At 45.7% G+C, this 22,690-nt stretch overlaps 1 protein-coding gene across 1 annotated transcript in view; it reads left to right on the top strand.

The window, feature by feature from the left end:
• The window catches only part of samd4a (sterile alpha motif domain containing 4A), a 50,866-nt gene that overhangs the window by 841 nt on the left and 27,335 nt on the right, over window positions 1-22,690 (top strand). Inside the window, 3 exon segments of the mRNA XM_069165794.1 lie at window positions 543-1,144; window positions 1,146-1,299; window positions 21,534-22,163. Coding sequence (XP_069021895.1) covers window positions 1,103-1,144; window positions 1,146-1,299; window positions 21,534-22,163 — 826 coding nt within the window. The 5' untranslated portion in view covers window positions 543-1,102.

The raw sequence follows: 22,690 nt of genomic DNA, 5'->3' as shown, positions 1-22,690 counted from the left end.
GTTGTTGTTTTAAAAAAAAAAAATAAAAATATATATATATATATTTTTTTTTTTTTTTTATTTCTTATAACCTGTCATTAAAATAGCGGAGGAGGGGAAGTGGCTACACGCGCACGCACGCACGCGCGAGCCGCCCCGTCGGTGAAATAATTCCGGGATTGCAGCGCCAGTAATAGTTACCGTACAGCTGTATTTTTAGGAAATGGGTGGATACCACAAACGACAATTTTATTTTTTTTTTAAATTTATTTTTGGTCTCGGCCGTGAATGCCCCACAAGCCTATAAGGGCGGCAGTGAGGCGACCTATAAATGCAGTTTATTTTTTTTATTTTTTTTTTTTGGGGGGGGGGGGGGGGGGGGATGCAGCAGCAGCAGCAGCACAAAGTCTTGCAGAGCTGAAGCAACAGGGGGGGGGGGGGGGAGGGCAGGAGGGGTCATTGCACGTGTTTTAAAATAGAAGTACACAGAGATATTTGACTGTTAAATATGCTTTTTTTTTTCTTCTTCTTCTTCTTCTTCCTCCCCTGACATCCTCCTCCAGGCCGAAGAGGGATTCCCTGAAAGAAAAAGGAAAAAAAAAAAAAATGCCTGTGAAGCTGATGTGACACAGCCCCCCCTCCCCCCCTCCTCCTCTTCCTCCTCCTCCTCCTCCTCCTCCCTCCCCTCCCTGTGTGCTCTGGAAGAAAGCTGACTCATCAAATATCAATCCCTCTGAGAGCAACTAAGCAGACGAGGAGCAGCTCCTATCACCTTAATGCCTAGCTAGAAAAGCACCTCACGCACACACACCTCCACCTCCACCTCCACCTCACCGACCGGAGATTATCAGACAGGAGAAACACCCCTCCCTCCCCCCCTCTCCCCCTCCTTCCAGTCCAGCAAAGGAATACATCCAACATCAGGTGAAGCACATTTTTTTGACCCCAGAGACGCCAACAAACCGCCGCAAACCCTCCCAAGTGTATTTATTTATTTATTTATTTTTGAACATAAAACTGCCCGCGTCCCGCTTCTAGGAGTTTTGTTTTTTTTGGTCCTCTCTCTGAAGCCCCGGCTCGGGCTTTTTTCCCTTTCCCCGCCTCCGTCCCCGCCACGCAGACCATGATGTTTCGCGATCAGGTGGGAGTGCTCGCCAGCTGGTTCAAAGGGGTGGAACGAGTGCGAGCAGACGGTGGCTCTGCTGTCCTGCTGAAGAGGGTGAGCCGGGACCCAGGCCCGCTTCCTGCAGCTCTGTCTGGAGCACTCCCTGGCCGAGTGCACCGAGCTGCAGGTGCTGGAGGGGGAGGCCAACAACCCAGGTAGGAACCCGCGTCGAGCCTCGCTGGCGTATCATCCGCCGAGATGCTTTTACAGGCATTTAAGTTATCTCTCCGACCTCGTCCTGTTTTTTTAATTTTTAAAATTTTTTTATTGTGTTTTTTATTATGAAGTCGATGAACTGTGAAACGATGACCTAACACTGCGTTGAATGTCATTCATCATTTTCCAAATAACAATTGGAAACACTTCAGTTTTGCTTCGGCAGCTCTTGTTGTGAATCAACAACAGTTGTCCTCTTGAATCGGAGACATTTCTCGTTATTATGTTTTGCTGTTAAAGAGTCGTATTATTTCCGTGTCGGGGCAGCGCACTTCTTCTGTTTTTCTGATCCGAAAGAAAGAAACTCGGCAAATTCACAAATCTCGACAATTTCTTGTGTATTTTTTTTCGGCCCCCCTATTTGGTGGAATTCCAATGAAGTGAGGAGCGTGTTTTCCAGCGGGACGCTGTCGGAAAAACACTCTGAATAGACTCCCCAACAGACGGAGAAGACGTTTCCTGGTCTGAGGCATTCCTGCAGATTCCTTCAGTGGTAATAAACTGCTGAATCATGGATGGTGTGAACTGTTGTGCTGAGTGTGGAAGAGGAGGAGGAGGAGGAAGAGGAGGAGGAGGGGGGGGGGGTAGCAGCAGCGTGTCGGCTCAGCTGGTGACCGTGGCCAGTCGGAGACGTTCAGTCAGCCTGTGGTGCCGTTCGCGCCTCCTGGGTTGGTATGGTGCCAAAGGTGTGTGTGTGGGGGGGGGGGTTCTGGCTGGGTTCTTGTTGCATCAGACTGCAGCGTGGGCATGGAAACAAAAACCTTGGCAACCGACATGGGCTCATGAAAAAATAGAGTGAAGCGCCGCTGCGACGGAGAAGGAAGCGTCCACGCGTACCCATGGCAACAGCCGCACGCAGGAACACATCTGCTTTGCTTACAGTTGGAGGGGGAGGGGGAGGGGGGGAGGGGGAGGGGAGGGGGGGCATAAAGGGTGACACACACACACACACACACACACACACACACACACACACACACACACACGACCATAGAGTTTCCAGTGGGGCAGTGGTGTCATTTCATCCCGGCCGCTCTTTGCTCTCGTCAGATAAAACCGAACACATCAAAGCTCTCTGTGAGACATTTTATTGATCCTCCGCGACGTCGGTCTCGTTCCCACCGAGACCAGAACCGAGTGAAGAGACGGGGCCGCTAGCGGAGCGGGTGGACGTCTTCTTACTCAACAGCTGAGTCTTCTTTGAACTTTACACTTTGTCCGCTGACTCAGCGAGACGCTCGCCTTACAATCTTCGCGGTGATATTTATGTCAGTCGTATTTCACTCTTATCCTGGATGGATCTTCACCTCGCCGCTAGCGGGACTCTTGATTTGTGGTCCACGTGGAAATGAGCCAGGGAGGATATTGGACGATCTGTGTGGAAGGGGCTCTCTTTATCTATTTGTGTTGAATAACACAGATTCGCTCGTGGCTGCGTTTTGGTGTTTGGCGGGTTTTTATTTCGAACGATGAACTCAATTCAGTTTCAGAACAGCATGTTTGGTTTGTTTTTGGACTGTTTTTATACCAAACTCGCTTTACCGTAACTCATGTTTGCTGAAGCCATAGTGAACTTTAGGCCACGCCCCTTTCAGTTTTCTGTCCCACCTGTCGTCCTGCTTGCGGTCGCCTCCCCGTCTGCTGATTCAGCTCAGTGAGAAGGACTCGGCGGCGGAGACTCGACGACGTCAGAACGCACGCTTTGCTGAAGGGAAGGTTGTCTGGGTCACGTGATCCCTCCAGTATGTTGCGGTAGTTTGTTCGAGTGCTGTGGAAATGCTCGTATATCGGATGTCTGTTTGACCGGGCCGGTGCCGGTGTGTTATTGATTTCTGGAGGATTTGCCAGTTTTGAGCTATTTCTTACCACAGTCATACAAAGAGCTGGTAATTCCTAAAATATCATATTGATTTTTTTTGTTTTTCTTGGCACTTTTTTTTTTGTTGTTGTTTTTTTGAAAAGCCCAGACCAAAAAAAAAGAAGCTTTGGAAAGCTTCATTAAAGGATGTTTCCCAAAAGGCTGTCGAAGTTTCAGCTCACCTTTCTGTAGAAAGCGTGAGAATTGATCCATTGTTGTTGTTGTTGTTGTTTTTGTTTTTAATAAGAAAAAACATATTTTTGGACTCGGTAGTTTATTAAGAGACGTCGACCAAACAGCAACAGAAAGAGAGCAGCTGCATGGATACCCAACCATCCTAAAAATATCCTGGTTTTTTATGCCTTTAATTAAAAGGCTTCGTTACCCGTGAAGTTTTGTACATGTTGGTATTTATGATTGTAAAATACTTTGCAGCCCACCTTCCTGCAAAACGATGGGAAAATGTCATCGGGTTGTTTCACGGTCTTTTCTTTTACCAGACTACAAACACAACACTGAATTCTGGTGTTTTTATAATGAAAACGATCAGTTCGAAACGCACACTTTGGAAATGTGGGTCTCAAAAACAAGCCAACAAACTTCCCTCTTTTCCCAACTTAAGTTAAAAAAAAAAAACAACAACATTTTTGCCACGTTAAAACGTTTGTGTCATAGTCAACAGACACACGACTGACCGAGGAGGAGACACGTGCGCTGGGGTCTCGGGCTGATGCAGCAGCGAGGCCGTTGAAGGGTTAAACGTTACAGCTGGAAGTCGCGGGGCCGAGTGGAAAAGCGCAACTATTTGGAAAGCAGTGTACAAATGAATGGAATCCTCGGTGACCTACTTCTCCGAGCGGCTCAGAGGGCGGCCTTGTTTTGGGACCCGGCGAAGGGATGCCACTTGAGATGCAATCCTGCTTAATGGGATCACAATCTGACCGGAAGGACATGCTGTAGCTGCATCACATGGGACTTATTATTATTATTAGGCGTTTCATGTTATTTTTAGATCCTCATGATTTCATTGACTCTTGTTTTGTTTTTGTGTTTTTTTTGGGGGGGGGGGTTACGGGAATTTAGTGTAACTTTCAAAGCCTCTCAGCCTTCCTCTTTTAAATAGCTCGGCACAGATTTGTGTAAATACAGACCAGTTTTTTTGCTCAGACCGAAACTAAAGTCAACAAGGGGGAGGGGAGGACGGGGGGGGGGGGGGGGGGGGGTGCCATCGCTCGTCCGTTCCCCCCGAAATCGGCTCGCTGGACCTGCGGCGAGTTTCGATGGAGAAATCGGTGTGAAAATGAAAATGCTGGTTTTCTTACGCATGACTTTTTAATGGTCGTCATTTTTCCTGTTTTCCCCGTCCTCCCAAAAGGAGAACAAAAACGTCTTTTCTTCTCGAGAGGGACAATATTGGATTAAGTTGAGAGGACTCGACTAGCGAGCGGAGCGCTGTGTGACGGATGACATGCACACACACAGTCACACACACACACACACACACACACACACACACACACACACACACACACACAGACAGGGTGTAGGGTTAGTGTAAGGGGTGGGGTTAGGGCAGGACAGTGGGCCCGGTGTTCTGAATGACTGCCTCCATTTTGGTGCGGTACTGCTGCCCCGGCCCCGCACGGCTGTTTGAGCTGGAAGAAGGCTGGCGAAGGGGGATTCGATATGTACAAGCAGCTGTGTTGTCGATCTGAGTTTTGACAGAGGTAGGGCTCTCGTGTTCGGGATGGGTCGCGGCGCTGTATTTAATCGGGGAATCCATCAGTTTTTCCACATTTGCCGGTTTTGTTTTTTTATGCATTTTTTTTATTTTTTTTTTTATTTTTTTTTTTTTTATAATCACGTGGGATTTCAAGTACAAGCACGGTACACCTCGTTAGAACTAATCGCAATCGAAATGGCCGTGCCTATAACGGACAGCAGATGTTTCATCGCATTTCAGTCCATCTCAAATGTTTTCATTAACTGGCCCAAAGTTGAAGTTAGTCCTGTGTTAAGCTATCGGAGAAAGAGAACGAGCTGAGTGGATACCCGACTGTATCTCACCCATCTAGGGGGGATTTCTATCAGCGGGCCCACGTTTTTTATTTTTTTATCCGTGTTAATTAAAAGGCTGCATTTACTGAAATTTGTCGTACATGTTTGTATGAACGCTTGTAAAGATGAAATCGTATCGTAATGAGCCCCACGTGGTCAGATATATGTATTTATGCTTTGTGAAAGACTGCAGGAGAGATTAGTTTTTAACTGCACAACCTGAAGGCTTTTGTCTGTCTTTTTTTGTTGTTGCTTTTTTTGTTTTTTTTTGTGGGGATCTCGAAAGGATTAACCAAAGCACATAAATGGAAAAAAAAAAAAAAAATACCTTTTTTATGTAAACCTGGGAGTGTCAGTTTTTCAGTTAGAGTTATACAAGAGATGGTGGTTGGGTGGGGGTTTAACGTTGAATTCAGAAAGCTGTTTGAATCTAGGTCAAAATATGACTTCCAGCTAAAAAAGAAGGAAAAAAAAAAAAAGCCTTTAATAGGCGCCGCCGGCACTCGTTCTGCATCTCATATCGTAGAGGGGTGAGAGAAAGCCTCGTTCTCCGCTCGTCTGAACGTGGGATGACTGACACGGAGGGAAAGTTTCTGCGTTGTATAACGGGCGGTGTTACTCAGTGAAATTCCTGTTGCGCTCTTTGCCTAAACTAGGTCTGATGAAAAACCTGGACTGGAAATCAGCATTCCTGGCCGAGGCGGTAAACGGTTCCGGTGTGTGGGGATACTGTCTAGGAATGTGGGCACGTTGAAGCACACTCGAAGTCGGGAGCTATAACGGCGAGGGTTTTGAACGGGGGGGCTTTTCCTTAGTGTGTGTGTGTGTGTGTGTGTGTGTGTGTGTGTGTGTGTGTGTGTGTGTGTGTGTGTGTGTGTGTGTGTGTGGAGACTACAGTGGAAAAAGGAAAACTGATTCCACCCCCGGTGGAACTAAGGTCTCCTGAGTGCACCGCGGTGTGGACGAGGGGAGGGCGAGATGAGGAGGTGGAGGAGGGATGGGTGGGGCGAAGAAGGGGAAAAAAAGATGAAGACTCGGGAATACTGGTGCCATTTACAGCTGAAACTCATTCACTCTTTTTTTTTTTTTTTTCCCCTATTTTGTATTTTTTTTTTTTTTTTTTTAATGTTTAACTTGTTTTGTTTTTTTAAATCCAGTTTTAATGGTTTTCCAGAACACTCGGTTTGCGGTGTCTTTTTTTTTCTGAAAGCGTGCCCCCCTCCCTCCCCAGTGCCGTATTGGCAACCATTGCCAAAGTTATGGCGTAAAAAAAACAAAACAACACTGGCATTTAACTTGACTCTGATGTCGTGGGCCCTGCCCAAGGAGGGTCTATAAATACCGGCACCCATAGAGATAAAAAAAAACAACTAAATGTGGAAGCGATCTGATCAGAGTTTTTGTCACACTCATATGAGCTCAGTTTGTTAACAGCTTTTCTGCCTTTTTCTTTAAAAAAAAAAACATCTCATTGGTCCATTCTTGCCAAAAAAAAGAGAGAGAGAAAGAGATGGGAGGACGGGAAAGACAGAGAGAGAACTCTTGTCTCTGGTTCGAGAGCCAAACTATTTCATCGCACCCACGCATGAGCAAACAGTTTATTTCTGGAAGTCGACGGCGTGTTCTGTGAACTCGTACTGAACCTCAGGAATGGGGACACGCAAACCTGCCAAAAAAACGACCGGAGGGGAAAACGGAATAAAGCTCGTTTATTTATTTTTTTTTTTTCCTCCTCCCAGGCCTCCATACAGCAAATGGCTTTTCTTTTTATTTTTTTCTTCCCTTTCCCTCGATTCCAGGTGTTCATGAGAACAAGAGGGGTGGTGGCGGACCGGGAAAACCTACCTACCAAAAGGAATACATGGAAGCTCCTCGGAGCCGTCGGACATGTCCCGATCGCGACGATATCTGTGTGAGAGGGCACATGAGGTGTCAATAATAGCCGGGGATTATGTAATAAAGCGCTTCGTAAGTCCTCGAGGTTTAGTTTCTCACCGAGCCCCTCTTTCGGTGCTTCTTTACAACTTTGATCCGGGCTTTGCTTCGCCAGCCTAAATGCTCAAAAAAAGAGGCCGATGTCCGCCGGCGGTCGACACATTAAGAGTCTCTTCACTCGGAGAACCGAGGTTACCGTGTAACCGCACAATCTCAATTTTGGAAAAAGTCTTTGAACTCGTTTACTATACAAAACCGGTAAAAGGCCCGGTTCAGAACCCGACACAGTCCGGGCTAAACCTGACGAACAAGACCGTGTTGGAGAAATAATGGTGGAAGATTTGGTCGTGAAGCTTTGTGTACACTAGGGCCATACTTTTCTTTTCAAGTCGAGGAAACTTCTTCAAATGGTCTGAAGTGCTCATAGATGTTTAATTTTGACTTCAATAAGGTCATTACAGTCACAACGTGACATTTAGTATTTATAGGTAACGTTATTTTCCCCTCCTCTTTCTTCAACCTCGTTTCTTCTGTGGAGCCGAGTCACTTTGTTTGTTTCCCCATTCAGAGTGCCAGGGCAGTACACACACACACACACACACACACACACACACACACACACACACACACACACACACACACACACACACACACACACCAGATTTTTTTTGTCTTTTTTTCAGTTCGCACTCAGAACAGACAGACATTCACTGAATTTGACCAACAAAAAAACAAACTACCCAAACTGTACTCCACCTTATAATTTACATCTCCTCTCGTAACCGGAGACGACACAACCGGGTGATTCACGTACGTCGGTGCGTATGTGTGAGAGAGATGGAGGGAGGGTGAGAACAGGTGAGGGATACCAGCCCGTCTCGTAGATGGACGGTCAGCCTCGTCCCGACCAGACCACAGACATAGTGGCGTATAATGTTTCCCCATATAGCCCCCCCCCCCCCCTCCACACCCACCCCACCTTCTCCCTCCCCCGGACTCTCGGCCCGGCCCGGCCCTTCCCCGCCCACCGCCCCGCTCTCAGGGCAGCTGGCTGTGCTCGACAGTGCACCTCTTGTGTAAGTTTGGGAGCCACCCAGTTCCCGACTGCACAGGCAAAGCAGATCTGTACGGAGAAAAAGGCAGCAGCGACGCAGAGACTGAAGTTGGACTCGGGGAAACGAAGAAGACGCTCTTTAGGCTCGACCTGCGATCGGATCAGCACGAGCTGTGATCGGTCGGTTCTGCGGTTGACATTTTAGACCAAAAAAATGATTCACAGATTTTGATTTTAATAACCGTGCAGCTTCAGGACTTCCTCTGTTTTGTTTTGTGTCTGACCTCGGCCTTACTATGAAATATAAAACATATACAAGCAAGTTATTAAAAATGCCAACAATTATGTGCGTGACATGACACCAAGGTACAATTAAGAAAGTCCTTAGAAATTGTATAACCTTTTAAAAATCATCCAATAAGTTCTTTTAAAATAAAATACAAACTTCAATTTACGCTTCTACTTTGCCATGTTTCTCTAATTTGTATTTACGTCAACACTCAAAGTGAGCAGAGGGTTTTGTGGTTAAGCAAAGCTTTGCTGAGTGTGTGTTACTGAAAAGAAACATTTAAAGTATCTCTGCTGGTATTAAAAACACAAATAGACCTGGTTGACTAATCCCAGTTGTCTTGTGGTCCTGTAGCTGTGCCAGAACTAAACTTAAATATCTTTTACTTGCAAAATATGAACCTGTCTTAAAGCCCTAAAAATGTTTAAGACAATTTTACTGTGAAAATGAAAGAGTGCAATAAAACGGACTCACTAACAACATTTCAGTTGATATTTGACAGGAATGAATCGGTTTTGGGGGAAAAAGAAAATCCCTTCTCTCCTTATTGAACCTACAGTTTGATATGAAGAGCGAAAATCGGTGTTGTGGGAGAAAGTTGACGAGCTCATGCAGAGGTCAGCAAAAGGTCGAGGTCACCGAAGGTCGGACACTTAACAAATCTATTATCCCTCTCTTCTCTTCGACGTTATCCACTCACGGTTCAGTGGATTGAGTGCTCCTGTAGTTTCAACGAGTGAACAGAAAGAGTGACGCGTCTTCTTTTCACAGTAATGTTAAACTTTCATTTATATCAGATCAGCAATTTAAGCCCATAAACCTGATGTGAATCGGGACCGTTTGCTGTTTGTACCAAGAAAGCGTGTGAAACTAAATAAAGACACGGATACTTCTGAGATGAGTCAATATCACCTTCCCAATGTATCCACAAAGTTCGCCTAGAAACCCTTTTCATTATTTAAGTCTTTGAACATAATAAATCGTCTTATTCATAAAACTGTTGAAACAGGCCAAGGACATCTTAATATGCAAAGATTGCTGTCGGAAAGATTATTCTTGGCAGGGACGCTTTTAGTTCGCTCAGTGTTTGCGGCAGCTGAGCCAAAACCTTTTAATGTGGGAGTCCGCTGCCGTCTCAGCTGTGTCTCCGATTGTCCTCGGCCGTCCTCACACGAATGAACGGAGACGCGGCGAGGCGCCGCCGGCCACACACTCATTTCACTTTGAATGGGTTGACGCGCCGTTGGCCGCGACCGACACGCTGACATCAGCAGAAACCCAGTTGCCGACTGAGCCCCCATGGCAACCGTTACCGTGGCGGCCACACAACAGGAGTCTTTGAGTCCCCTCCGGTGGGTGGAAATGACCTCATCAACAACAAAAAAACAGACTCCTCCAGGAAGCTCTGTTCATCATCTACTCCCAGATGTCACAGGGGGGGGGGCAACGTAGACGTAAAACATAAAGTTCTTCAAATAGATGGTCCGTTGTCACAATACCCGATAGAGCAAACTAATATCACAATATCACAGGGATGCTGGTTGAAGAGCGTGAGAAAGTGTCTTCACCTCAACAGTCTGAAACTCAAACGGGTCCTCACAAAGATAGATATATAGTTACTCACAGACGCTGGCCTGTTGACAGTCGACATACTGATCTGGTCCAACCAGTTGGTTCAGTGCTACATGTGCTATATGTTGCGCGGTGTTGTTCAAGCTACTGAACATTTTTAATTCTTTCAAAAGTCATTGAATTGCTTTACTGCTGCCATCGGGGCCTATCTGGGCCTTATTTAATCCTAATCTAGACTTTATCTGGACATTTACAATGTATCTGGACCTTATCTAGACCTTATCTGGACCTAATCTAGACTTTATCCGGACCTAATCGGGCCTAATCTAGATACATGTTTTTTACAACACCGATAACCAAATAAATCAATATAATTTGGTGACGGAACATGAAGAAACTATTCAATCATGTAAATGTTGTATAGCATAATTACCGTTGTAGCCTATGAATTAACAGAAATGTTTGGATAAGCTGAAACACTGTGTAAGACTGTTTGTTTGTTTTTTGACATTTGAGGTGGAGCCAATTCTCTAAAATAAGAGGGTGATTGAATGGTTCTCATCTGTGTCTTTTACACTGAACTGCTGGTTGTTGTTTTTTTAATCATTCTCCTCAGCAAATCTGTCTTATGATGTTAAGTCCGGACCTAATTTTGACCTTATCTGAACCTAATTCAGTCCTTATCTGGAGCTATTTCGGACGATGTCGAGGGGTTGAGCGAGTGAGAGTTGGCGAGCGCCGGACAACTGACAGCGTGTCGGCAGCAGAGCCGGGAGGACGGATCAGCTGTGAGCAAACGAGTGGACTTGGACAGTCTGCTGTGAATAAAGGCTGCGGCTCCTCAAGGCCGAGTCGGAGCTCCCGTCTGTCTTTTCATTCACCGCTGAAAGTGTTGACAGTGTTTTAACCCCGGAAGCTTTTCTTCAAGCAGACTGAAGCTTTGACTTTCCTTCAGACTTCTCCTTGTTTTTACTGCCCTGCTGGTGCCTTTGTTGTTGTTGTTGTTGGACACGTCCCCTATGAAACTCACAAATGTACCGGAAACATTCACCCCCCCGTACCACACCGCCAGTACACTACTGCACATTAGTTCACACACTCGACTATGTGTGTGTGTGTGTGTGTGTGTGTGTGTGTGTGTGTGTGTGTGCTTTCCTTCTTCTCAGCAGGTATAGATACAAACCTCTCTTCCGCAAAGGAAAAAAATAATTACCAGTCCTGTACAGGGAAGGAAAAGACAGACGGAGAAATGAAGAGGCACATAGAGCTGCTGATGGGCCCCCTGGCTGCCATTTCCTTAAATAGAGCTGTGGGCTTCTCCGGTCCGGTCCTGGCAGAGCGGAGGCTCACATTCCCCGCATAGCTGCAGCTGCCACAGTCAGAGCCTCCCCGACACTGTACACGTCTCACAGGTAGACGGCCAATCATTTTTGCCCCCCCTCCACCCCTCTCCACCCTGCTTCCTTTCAAACCTCCAACCACCAGTTACTAATGCAGCAGGAGGTGCGTGGGGAGATGAGTGGATGTTGAAGGAAAGACCTCAGAGGAAGTCTGGGAGGGGGGGTGAGTAAAGGATACCAAGGAATTGTCCTCCATTCATACAGCAGATGTGTCCTTCTACTTTACTTTAGAACCCCCACCACCACCACCACCACTCACCCACTGATGGGATTAATTACGACGAGACAGTAACAGTTATCATCTCGACCCTATCGCTCACCTGGAACACACATTATCGGCAATAAAAAAAAATAATAAATAAATTCATAAGATATCAGCACATCATTTAGTCGATTCCCGCAAAATCAATAGCGTTTGTAACGCGTGGGAAGTCACATTAAGCTCAGCGACAGTTTCATCTGAACAGGTTCCAAAAAATAAACTCGACGTGATTACGAAGCGTCCTTCATTAAAAAAAAAAAAAAAGAAGCTTTGTGAAACATTTAAGGGGTTTAGGCCCAATTTTATGGATAATATGCTTCGTATCTGTCCGGTAGAGGATGAGCATCCTGTAATGGAGCTGATGGAGCAGCAGCAGATTTATTTTTTTAAATTTTTTTTTACACTGCGTGACACCCGCCTGGATTTCCTGACTTTTGTCCGGAGCTGGTTTGGAACGAGGTTTTCAGAGTGCGGACGTGGAATTGCGTCATGACGCCGTGCGAATCCCCGATGAAGGCGATATTCAAAGCAGGATGTCTGCGATCTTCAGTCGTCGTGATGATGCTCTTCCTCTTCCTGTTGGAAGGGAGACACACACACACACACACACACACACACACACACACACACACACACACACACACACACACACACGAAGACAAACAATCCCAACGCATCGTCGGGCAGGTGCTTCCCACTTTACACACACACACACACACACATGCTGGCTGCTGTTTAAAGCATTACACTGTATAAATAAATAATCAACTAAGAGGAAAAGACCTACTTTACACTTACTGCCCCCCCCCCTCCACTCACACACACACACATTTACACACAATGTGAGGAGCAGATGAGAGCTGCTGCTTTATATAATGTTGTATAATTTGAGCAGGTGTTTCTTCTTCCTGCTCTATTGTGGCGTCGCAGGAATCTCTCGCCGCTTCTTTCTTTCTCTGTTTGCCGGTTATTGAATATAAGACTTTGGATCAGATGGATCGAGTGCTGATCTCCTGATCGTTCGCTTCACTTCACAAATACACGATGAACCGTCCGTAACTCGTTGAAGAACTTAAGTCATGTGATTTATTTATTTATTTTTTGAAGTTGTTTGTCTTATTTAGATTTGTATATTTGTATAGATGCTGTTCCGCATCGACGTCTTTATTTTAATTGCAGAGTGTCTCTGCACCGCGTCGCGTTGTGATTCTGCCTCGGATAAGATTGTTCGATCCACTCCGCAGAAGACACACACACACACACACACACACACACACACACACACACACACACACACACACACACACACACACACACACACACACACACACACACAGGCGCCTCGGAGTGACAATGACCGAGAGAGCAAACCCTCACAAGTGTGGCGACACTTCGCTTCACGCTGACACCACTCGCGGCTCCGAAGTGCTACAAGTCTATTTAAGGGCGGAAACACAAACAAATCTGTCGAAACATCTTGCAAAAAAAAAAATCCCTCACACACACACACACACACACACACACACACACACACACACACACACACACACACACACACACACGAGAAAAAAGAAATGCAGTTTTTGCCCGCTAGCTCGTAGCTCATCCGTCGTTGCCATTAGATGTGGTAAAGCAGCCTGGAGCGCGCACACACACACACACACACACACACACACGTTAGTCATTAAAAACATAACCATGACTCAGCTGATTGTTATGGGTGTGTTCATCCATTGAATTTTGAAAAGGGGCAAAGTCACAGTTTCAACATTGGGGGAAGAAAAACTCCTGTTTTCATCTTTGTATGACTCAGTGAGGAGTTTTGAAACTGAGGTGAAAGGAAAGAGAGAAAATCTCCATGTAAATAAACTGGTGTTCTCACACAGGTGAAGCTCAAATGAGAGGAAACAGGAAAACCGGTCAGCAGGTGATTTATACATTTGGACAATAGACCATTTTAAACAAACATGACATGACACACATCCGTTTAAATGGTGTGTGTGTGTGTGTGTGTGTGTGTGTGTGTGTGTGTGTGTGTGTGTGTGTGTGTGTGTGTACCAGAGCTTGCCTCTCCTGAAAATGCACCATAAACCCTCCATCCATCCATCCTCTATCAGAAAGTGAGTTGGGGAGATGAAATGTGCGAGATGTGAATGTGGCAGCACCTTTAAAGGCACTTTGGGGATTTTATTAAAAAAAAAAAATTGATGTAGACTCCACAGTAGAACCAGAACTGCTACTACTCTTCCTCTTCCTCCTCTTCCTCCTCCTCCTCTCTCCTCATTCAGCTCTGTGTCAGTAGGTCAGGCTGATCCTCACAGCTGTAACTAAGTCCCTCCCGTCTGTTTCCATCTTTCGGTTCCTTTCCTTTGTCTTTTACCCCCCCACCCCCCCCTCTCTTATTTATCACAGGTATGACGATCCCAACGCTCTATATTATCTTGAAATCCCCCCCGCCCTCCTTCCCCGTCGTTCCCTCTCTAGTTGAAACATGTTGACATTCAGTGAACTTTCCAGTCTATTTCTCTACATATCCTAACACCCCCCCCCCCTCACCTCACACACACACCCCCCTTCCCTTCTCCTCAATCAGCCCCCCCCCACCCCCCCATTTGTGTTGGGGCCTGCCTGCATGTCTTGTCAGGACATGGCCTCTCTCTCTCTGGGTGGAACCGTTCCAACATATAACATCCGATCATGTCATCATATATTTCGTTGCACCGCACCTCTTTTCTCCGTCTTCACACCGTCCTCTCGTTTCTTCACTCGTTTTCATTATTCTCCTGCTTTTTCGTTTTTACTTCAGGTGTCCTGTTAACAATATTTATTCTTTCTGTGTTTTTTTGGGGGGGGGTTATTTCATCTTTTTAAACCCGTTTGTTTTCTTACTTAATGTTGGTTTTTTTTTTTACTTTATTTGTTTTTGCTGATTTACTCTTTCGTACTCAATCTTTCATTTTGAATCTGGTCTTACTTCATATCCTTTTTAAGACTCTTTGTTTTCTCTTTTTTCTTTTTTTTTCTTCTCCCTTTTATTTTACGCTTACTATTATTTCCAGCCTCTCTTTACTTTCCTGTCCCCCTCCTCTAGGACGAGCTTTAATCCCTGCACTTTATATGAATCTATATGATGCGCCTTGAAATTTTGTCTGCGTGCCAACTAAGTAGGATTAAAAGTGATCGTTCCCGTTCTGACCACTTGATGCTTTCTCTGGAGATTACTGCTTGGAAACATAGAGCGAGAAATAAAGATTCAAATGTTCACGTTCTGTTAAGATCACGAGGGGGAAAAAAAACATGTCGTAAAATAACGTTCATGGGCAGGTAAAAATGTTTTTTTTGTTTTTTTGTAGGCGTCTATCACCTCAGTGTTGTCTCACTTTAAAAAGTTTCAGTTTTTCCGTTTGTGTTGCGACACATCTGCCCCGAGCATCGAAGACAAACAAACCAACATTACCATCGACAATTTTTCTCCTTCGTGCAGCCGGCAACTTCCTCTCTGATTATACTGACTGTGCTCCGCAAATATGTGCTCGTTTTGCAACGTCCAAGTATCACGGCTGACTTAAAAAAAACAATTTTTTTATTTTTTTTATCTTCATTCTTACGTTCCTATTTCCACACGCAGCGTATCGGTGACGTAAAAAAAAAAAAAAGGACTGCGTGTTAAATAAAGAGGAAACTACACTAGTGGAGGAGTGTGTGTGTGTGTGTGTGTGTGTGTGTGTGTGTGTGTGTGTGGAGTGAGAGCTCAGATCCATTAGGAATCACTGCATTCTTCAGCAGCAGGCTCTTTGGTATGCCAGCACATTCCCCACCGCTGAGCTGGAGAATCCACTCAGATGAGCGGGAACATTTTCCTCGCTATTATCCCCCCGCCTCCCCCTCCACCTCACCCCAACTCACTCCACCCATCTTACTACTCAGCCGTTTCTTAACTTTTGTTCTCAAGTAACCCCCTCTTTTTTCTTTTTTTTTTCTATAAACTGTGTTTTCACGATTTTATTCCGTCCCGTCTGGTTCTTTTGTCCACTCCAACCATCTTTTCATTCAGATTTTATTTCACCTTTTTTCCGTCTCCTCCAGTCGTTCGTGTGTCCGTCCCTTTGTGTTGTTGTTAAGACTTAAGACCCGGGTTCTGTTTATCGTCGGTAAACTCACTCTTTCGCCGCCGTCGTCTGGTCGGCGAAGGGAACGGACGCCGTGTTGAATCAACAGCGGCTCCACAGCAAGTCGTGTTTGGTTTGCTAACAGGAGGAAAGCGCGGGACAGATTTTTAGAGACCAGACACACACACACACACACACACACACACACACACACACACACACACACACACACACACACACACACACACACACACACACACACCCATTACAACTTGAGAGCTGATAGACTTTTTCCATGTACTGGATTATCCTCGGTTACAAACCAGCTGTAGCTTTATCTTCATCCTCATCCTAAAATACTCTCCTCATTTTTCTTTTTAACTAAAAAAAAAAAAGTCCTTTTATCCACTCGTACAACACACACACGGGTTTGTGTTACTTCACAAGTGGCACAAACACCAAGCTGGTGTGTGACTGGGAGTCGATGTGTCCCGTTACTAACCACTAATATGGGGTCTTATCTGTTTGTGCCGGCTGCCTCGGTGTGGCTTTGTGTTGCTGTTGACCCGTCTATATTTAGAATGAGAGGAATCATGTGTCTCCACGAGTGTGTGTGTGTGTGTGTGTGTGTGTGTGTGTGTGTGTGTGCGCTTGTGTGTAACCAATGTGTAACAAATGAGCTAAAACAATCGCATTGTTTCCACCGCCGTCACTCGTAGTCTTGTGATCGGAGTCGGGGACGTTGAAGAGAGCACACGCTCCGGGTCAGGAGTTAAAACCCAATGAACGTCTGTTTGTAGTGCGACGAGATGGAGTTTGATTTATATTAATTCATGAGATTTTCTGGTTTTGGTTGCTGTTTCTAGATTTTTTTTAAAAGTGTTTTACAGCCAAAAAGCAGTCACATTTTTGGTTAAAAGAGATACACAGAAGTCTTCCAACATAATACGATCATCTTGGGCTCAAAGAATATTGTCATTATTTTTAGTTCATTCATTACAGAATATTTCTTTATTTTTTGTATGTCTGAATTTAATTTATTAGTAGACAGTAAAATAATTGAATAAAGAATCAAACCAGTATTCTATAAAATCCAAAAATATATCAAACAAAATGCTTGCTCGGGATTACTTAGGAAAGCTATTACTTTTGACATTTGAAATAGATATAACCAGCTTATTATTTGTATTCAGTTTGACACCTTTAATTGATATTTATGTCAGTTTGTTCAACCATTTAATTGTGTATTCATTTATTCTATTACAGTTTTATTTATTCTTTGATCCTACATGATAAGAGTGAAGTTGAAATACATTCAATACTTTGTAAGGTTCTCCAAAAACTGTCTTTAAAATGTGTTCAGCGCTGCTTTTCCACATCCACAGCTGGTGTCTTTGACCCAGTTGCATTTCTCTGGGGTTTTCCAGGGATGTGGTCACGTTCACGTTACAGCGTAATATCTTATTTTTGTGAAGAAGGGCTTTAATTTTCTCCTCTGAAGTACTCGACTGACTTGTACGACTTGTACTTGGGTTTTATAGTCGGTGCGTCTCGGAGTGGGAGCGAACAAACAAACCCCTAACGAGAGGGAACTCGTTGCATTCAGATGTTGGACAGCGCTAACGTTGATAAATACTGCTAAGCATGATGTTTTTTTTATTTTTTATGTTTTGGGAAAAAACATGAGTCACATCCCGAGTTTAAAAGCGCTGTGCCTCATACCGGTTTCAAAATTCAGAAATGTTGTAACCTCTGCAATATTTCCAATGTCTCTGCTGTTGTGCTTTTTAGTGGTTTTTTTTGTTTTTTTTTCTCACCGTTAAAGAAACAAATGTTTATTTAGCTTTAGCAACCAGCAGGATTTAAAAACAGGAATGTCGAGGGCCAGAAAATATGTCTTTAATGGGCAGTTATTGGTTGTTAAGCACAATAAAGTGTCGGTTATAATGGTGGTTACGTACGGTAACCCCCGGTTCTGAGTACAGTCATAGGCCCTTTAAGCCTGTGAAATAGGGTTTTTTTCACGGCTCCACAGAGACCCACTCTCTTATCTGTCGCGTCTATTCTGTGTCTTTGGTTTCAGTTAAAGGTGGACAGTTTGACGAAGATTTTTTTTTTTTTTTTTTTTGGACAGACGAGGAATTATACTCGGAGAGGTCCGGTGCCGTGCTGAAAGCGGCACCCTTGTCTTGGTGCCCAGAGAGGGTGTCAGAGGGCAGCGCCGGGGCAGGATGGCACACAGAGTTCACCCGCGGCCATTGTTCATATCAGGGAGGGGAGGGGAGGGGAGGGGAGGGGAGGGGGGGAGAAAATGCTGTGTCAGCCTCCGCAACCAATGACTCTCTCTGTCTGAGGTTTTCAGCGTCTGTCTGTTGTCAACGCTCTTTTTTTTGTTTTTTCTCAGTGATGTGATTCATCATCTTACCGGAAATTTCCGCCAGTTTCCTCAGAACAAAATGAACATGGTGTCTCGTCGAGTGCCTCCCAGCGGCTTATTATAACCGGTTTGTTCTTCTGCCTCTGCGTCCTCTCCGTCAGGTCGGGTGATGAACTTCTGCACAGCGACTCGTTATTCCAGAAAAATTCACAGTGAAACTGTCAGAAAACAGAAAAGAAACAAGGAGGAAAAAAAGGTTTCGTCGGTATTGTCCTCCTCCTCCTCCTCCTCTTCCTCTTTTTTTACTCCGTTTCGATGAGGTCAGCACTTTCCCCTGGAAGCTTCATGGTGGGAGACCGTACGAGGAGAGGAAGGAGGGAAACAGTCGGACATGCGTGGGGGAAACTTTCTCCTCCTCTCCACTCTGAGTTTAATGTGGCTTGTTAGGTGACTAATAACGTTAATGAACTGTAAATCACTTGCGTATTTATTGGTCGGTTTCACGCTTCACTTTACATGACTCTCGTTCTGAGGTAAAACGGGAGCTAACGAGATAAATAGCGGTTACTAGACGTAACTCCAGTTCTACGAGGATGGTTTTGTTGTTGTTGTTGTTGTTGTTGTTTCTTTCGCGGTAGCGGAAAACACTTGTGCTCTCGTCTCGGCCCTGCCGGACGGACGCGGGTCCGTTTGTGTAATTTGTAGCCCGGTGTTTTCTCCAAGCAGTTGACCTTTGACCTCGGCCGGGGTGCGACTCCTCTCGGGAGGGGCGAGACTGCTGACTGCTTGACCTTTTGACCTCGCTGTAGCCGGTCACAATAAACCTGAAGTCGAATGCTGACTTGAAGGCGTTAAGTTTTCCTTTCGTCAGCCATTCTTTTCTGATTCGTCAGGCCTTTTGAAAACAAACAACACAAATCTGGTCTCTACGTATTTCAAAACTAAAAATGGGATGTTTCAAAGTTGGACGTGCACCGCTGCTTCCGTGAGCTTCCTCGAGAGTATTTTATCGCAGTTTCTGTGTTACATCTCGATGTTTTCCAGCCGTTTGGAAATATAATTAGTTTTTAATCACGGAACAATTCCTGTTCCCAGATGGACCGAGGCCTTGCCTCATTCACAGGAATGAGGGATTACATCATCGCCGAAGCGGCGGAGTAAACCCCCCCCCCCCCGCTCCTCCCCCCGCCCCCTCTCCACGCACACCTCGCTTCCCCTCATTTCCTCTACATTCATTAGTATCGAACACGACTCCACCATCGTCTCCTCCTCAGCTCCTCTCGAGCTCCGAGTTACTCTTTTTAAGTATCGGCTGTTCGCTGGGTTTAGCCCTGTGTGTGTGTGTGTGTGTGTGTGTGTGTGTGTGTGTGTGTGTGTGTGTGTGTGTGTGTGTGTGTGTGTGTGTGTGTGTGTGTGTGTCTCGTCCCCCTCCTGGAAAATAAAAACCCAAAGTGTGTGTTGTGTTGGGTGTGGGCTGAGTGGGTTGAGTAGGTTTATATTACCACATACGTGACGTAATTGAATTATTTGCGAGGACACACACAGCCTGCTTGATGTTCCTGGGAGGTGAAAGGTCGTAGGATTTTTTTTTCTAGGTGTGTGTGTGTGTGTGTGTGTGTGTGTGTGTGTGTGTGTGTGTGTGTGTGTGTGTGTGTGTGTGTGTGTGATACTGCGTTGAGTAGGATCTGGCCGCCCTCCTCGGAGACGTTTCAGGTCATTAGATGGACCGGCCTTACATCAAGTTTTTCCACAGTTTGTCTTTTTGAATTGTGGCGTTTATTATACACGCCAGTGACTGTATATTTAGTGTATTTATTATCCTCTTTCTTCTTAAATTATTTTATTCTTTCTGTCCTGGAGCAGACGTGGAGATCAATAAAGTATTTCTGATTCTGAATGCTACGAGGTGCTGATCGTTTTATTCTGCGCTTGAGCGTGTGTTGTTTTTTTTCGCGGGCACCGAGAGTTTCCGTCTCACTTTTCACCGGTCGTCCAACCGCGGTGAAGCTAAGGGGCGGGACCAACGCCGGTTAACCCGGCGACGCCGGTCGCCGATCGGTCGGCCCCTTCGAAGTTAACACGAGTTACCGGACCGTTAAAACAGCGAAGACGACTGAAGCTCAATCCTGAATTATGGAATCCTTCATTCCTGGTCGTCTCTCTTGGGGACGAAGTGAATGTGAACCTTTTTGTTTTTGGAGGGCTTCAAGGGGTTTGTGGTCTTTTCAGAGCCGCAGCTGTCCGCTCGACATTAACGAGAGAGAGAGAGAGAGAGAGAGAGCTGTACATCATCACAAAGCAGACTTGTGACATCGGAGATATCTTTGGACAAGAATGGCCGGCAGATCTATTTTTTTTTTTTTTTTTCCTCCAGTTTCGCCCTCCTACGTCGGATTTAGAAGCGAGATCGCGTATCGTTGAGGACGGTCAAATTTACACGCGGGGCAGGAAGTGAAGCCGGTGTCCCCGATGCATCCCGTCTCTATTTGCGTGTCTGTCGCCCTGACCCCGTCGGTATCTTTAGCCCCGGTCCTAACAGGGCTGGAATGGACCCCCTGATAGCCCGCCGACTCGGACAACAATAGACCTCCAGCTGATGTCCAGAGCCGCGCAGCCTCTGTCAGCGTTTAGAGAAAGGAGCAACAAAAAAAATAGGATGACATCATCTCGGCGTCTTCTATTTTGTTTAATCTGTATTCATCCGTCCATCTATTAAAATCACATTTCTCCTCCGCTGCCGCCGTCAATATCGTTCATCGTCTATGTTGCTGAAATCTTCGGTTTTGTTGAGACTGCGGGCAAAATCAGATTATTTTTTACGACAGACCGTTCGTACTTGGTATTCACAAGTGAGCAGATTGGATTTGATGCGTCCAGACATCACCCGACCTATCTGCGTGGGTTGCTGCGGTAACGGACATACGCACAGCTACGCAGGCGGCGCCTCTTTTCCAAAACTTGTTTTGGTTTCTAGTCCGGGGAGTTCTTTTTTTTTTTTTTAGTTTTTTTGCTGTTCAGACTTTCAAAAAAAATCAATGTGGATATGACAGAAATCAGATTTGGTCTTAAATAACGTATCCATTGATGTCCAGCTAGATTTAACTGGCAACCTAAAGAGACATTCCTGAACCAAACAGCCAAAGTACAGCGCAAGCTTCATAAAAACAAAGACCTTGAAGGCCCGTAGAAATGGTGAACGGTGATGTGTTGCTGCGAGATGCTGACCGTGTCGTTGTTCTTCCTGTATTTGCTCCTGCAGGTGTGATCAGCCAGTGGCAAGGCGAGCCGAAGGAGCGCGTCATCTCGCTCGTGCTCACCCACCTGCCGCTGCTCAAACCGGGCAACGTCGAGGCCAAGGGCGAGTACATGCGCCTGCTGCCGCGCATCCTGGCCCACACCATCGAGCACGGCCGTCACCTGGAGGAGTCCCGCCAGCTGCTGTCCTACGCCCTCATCCACCCGGCCACCTCCCTGGAGGACCGCGCCGCCCTGGCGCTCTGGCTCAACCACCTGGAGGAGAGGGCCGCCGCGCGGGCCGACTCGCTGGAGAGGCCTCCGCCCGCGGGGCCGCACCACCACCACCACCACCACCAGCAGCACCACCACCACCACCACCACCAGTCCACGCCTCCATCCACCCTCACCTCCTCGTCGGGATCCTCGTCCTCCACCAACACCTCCTCGTCGGGCAATCTGTACTCCCTGCATCACCACCAGCGCTACGGCTCCGACGACCGCCTCAACGGCTGGCAGAGCTCCAGGGAGTCGGGGATGGGCGGAGGCTGGCATCAGCAGCAGGGCTGCGAGAACGGGCACCTCCTGCTCTACCCGTCCTCCTCGGTGCCGGCGACCATCAACACGGTCGGAACCGGCGGAGGAGGCAACGCGAGTAAGTGGAGTCCCCCGTCTGTTTCTGCACACTCAGCATCCAAATTCACTTTAAACTGCTCACAAAGTTTAGATAGATAGATAGATAGAATAATAGATAGATAGATAGATAGATAGATAGAATAATAGAATAATAGATAGATAGATAGATAGATAGATAGAATAATAGAATAATAGATAGATAGATAGATAGATAGATAGAATAATAGAATAATAGATAGATAGATAGATAGACAGACAGACAGACAGACAGACAGATAGATAGAATAATAGATAGATAGATAGATAGATAGATAGATAGATAGATAGATAGATAGATAGATAGAATAATAGATAGATAGATAGATAGACAGACAGACAGACAGACAGATAGATAGAATAATAGATAGATAGATAGAATAATAGATAGATAGATAGATAGATAGATAGATAGATAGATAGATAGATAGATAGATAGAATAATAGAATAATAGATAGATAGATAGATAGATGGATAGAATAATAGAATAATAGATAGATAGATAGACA

This window comes from Embiotoca jacksoni, unplaced genomic scaffold (assembly GCF_022577435.1).
Source record: "Embiotoca jacksoni isolate LCO1_2020_lvr unplaced genomic scaffold, fEmbJac1.0.p SCAF_35, whole genome shotgun sequence".
NCBI classification, from domain to species: Eukaryota; Metazoa; Chordata; class Actinopteri; family Embiotocidae; genus Embiotoca; species Embiotoca jacksoni.
Note: the sequence above shows the minus strand (reverse complement) of the source record. Positions and strands in the feature narration are given on the sequence as shown.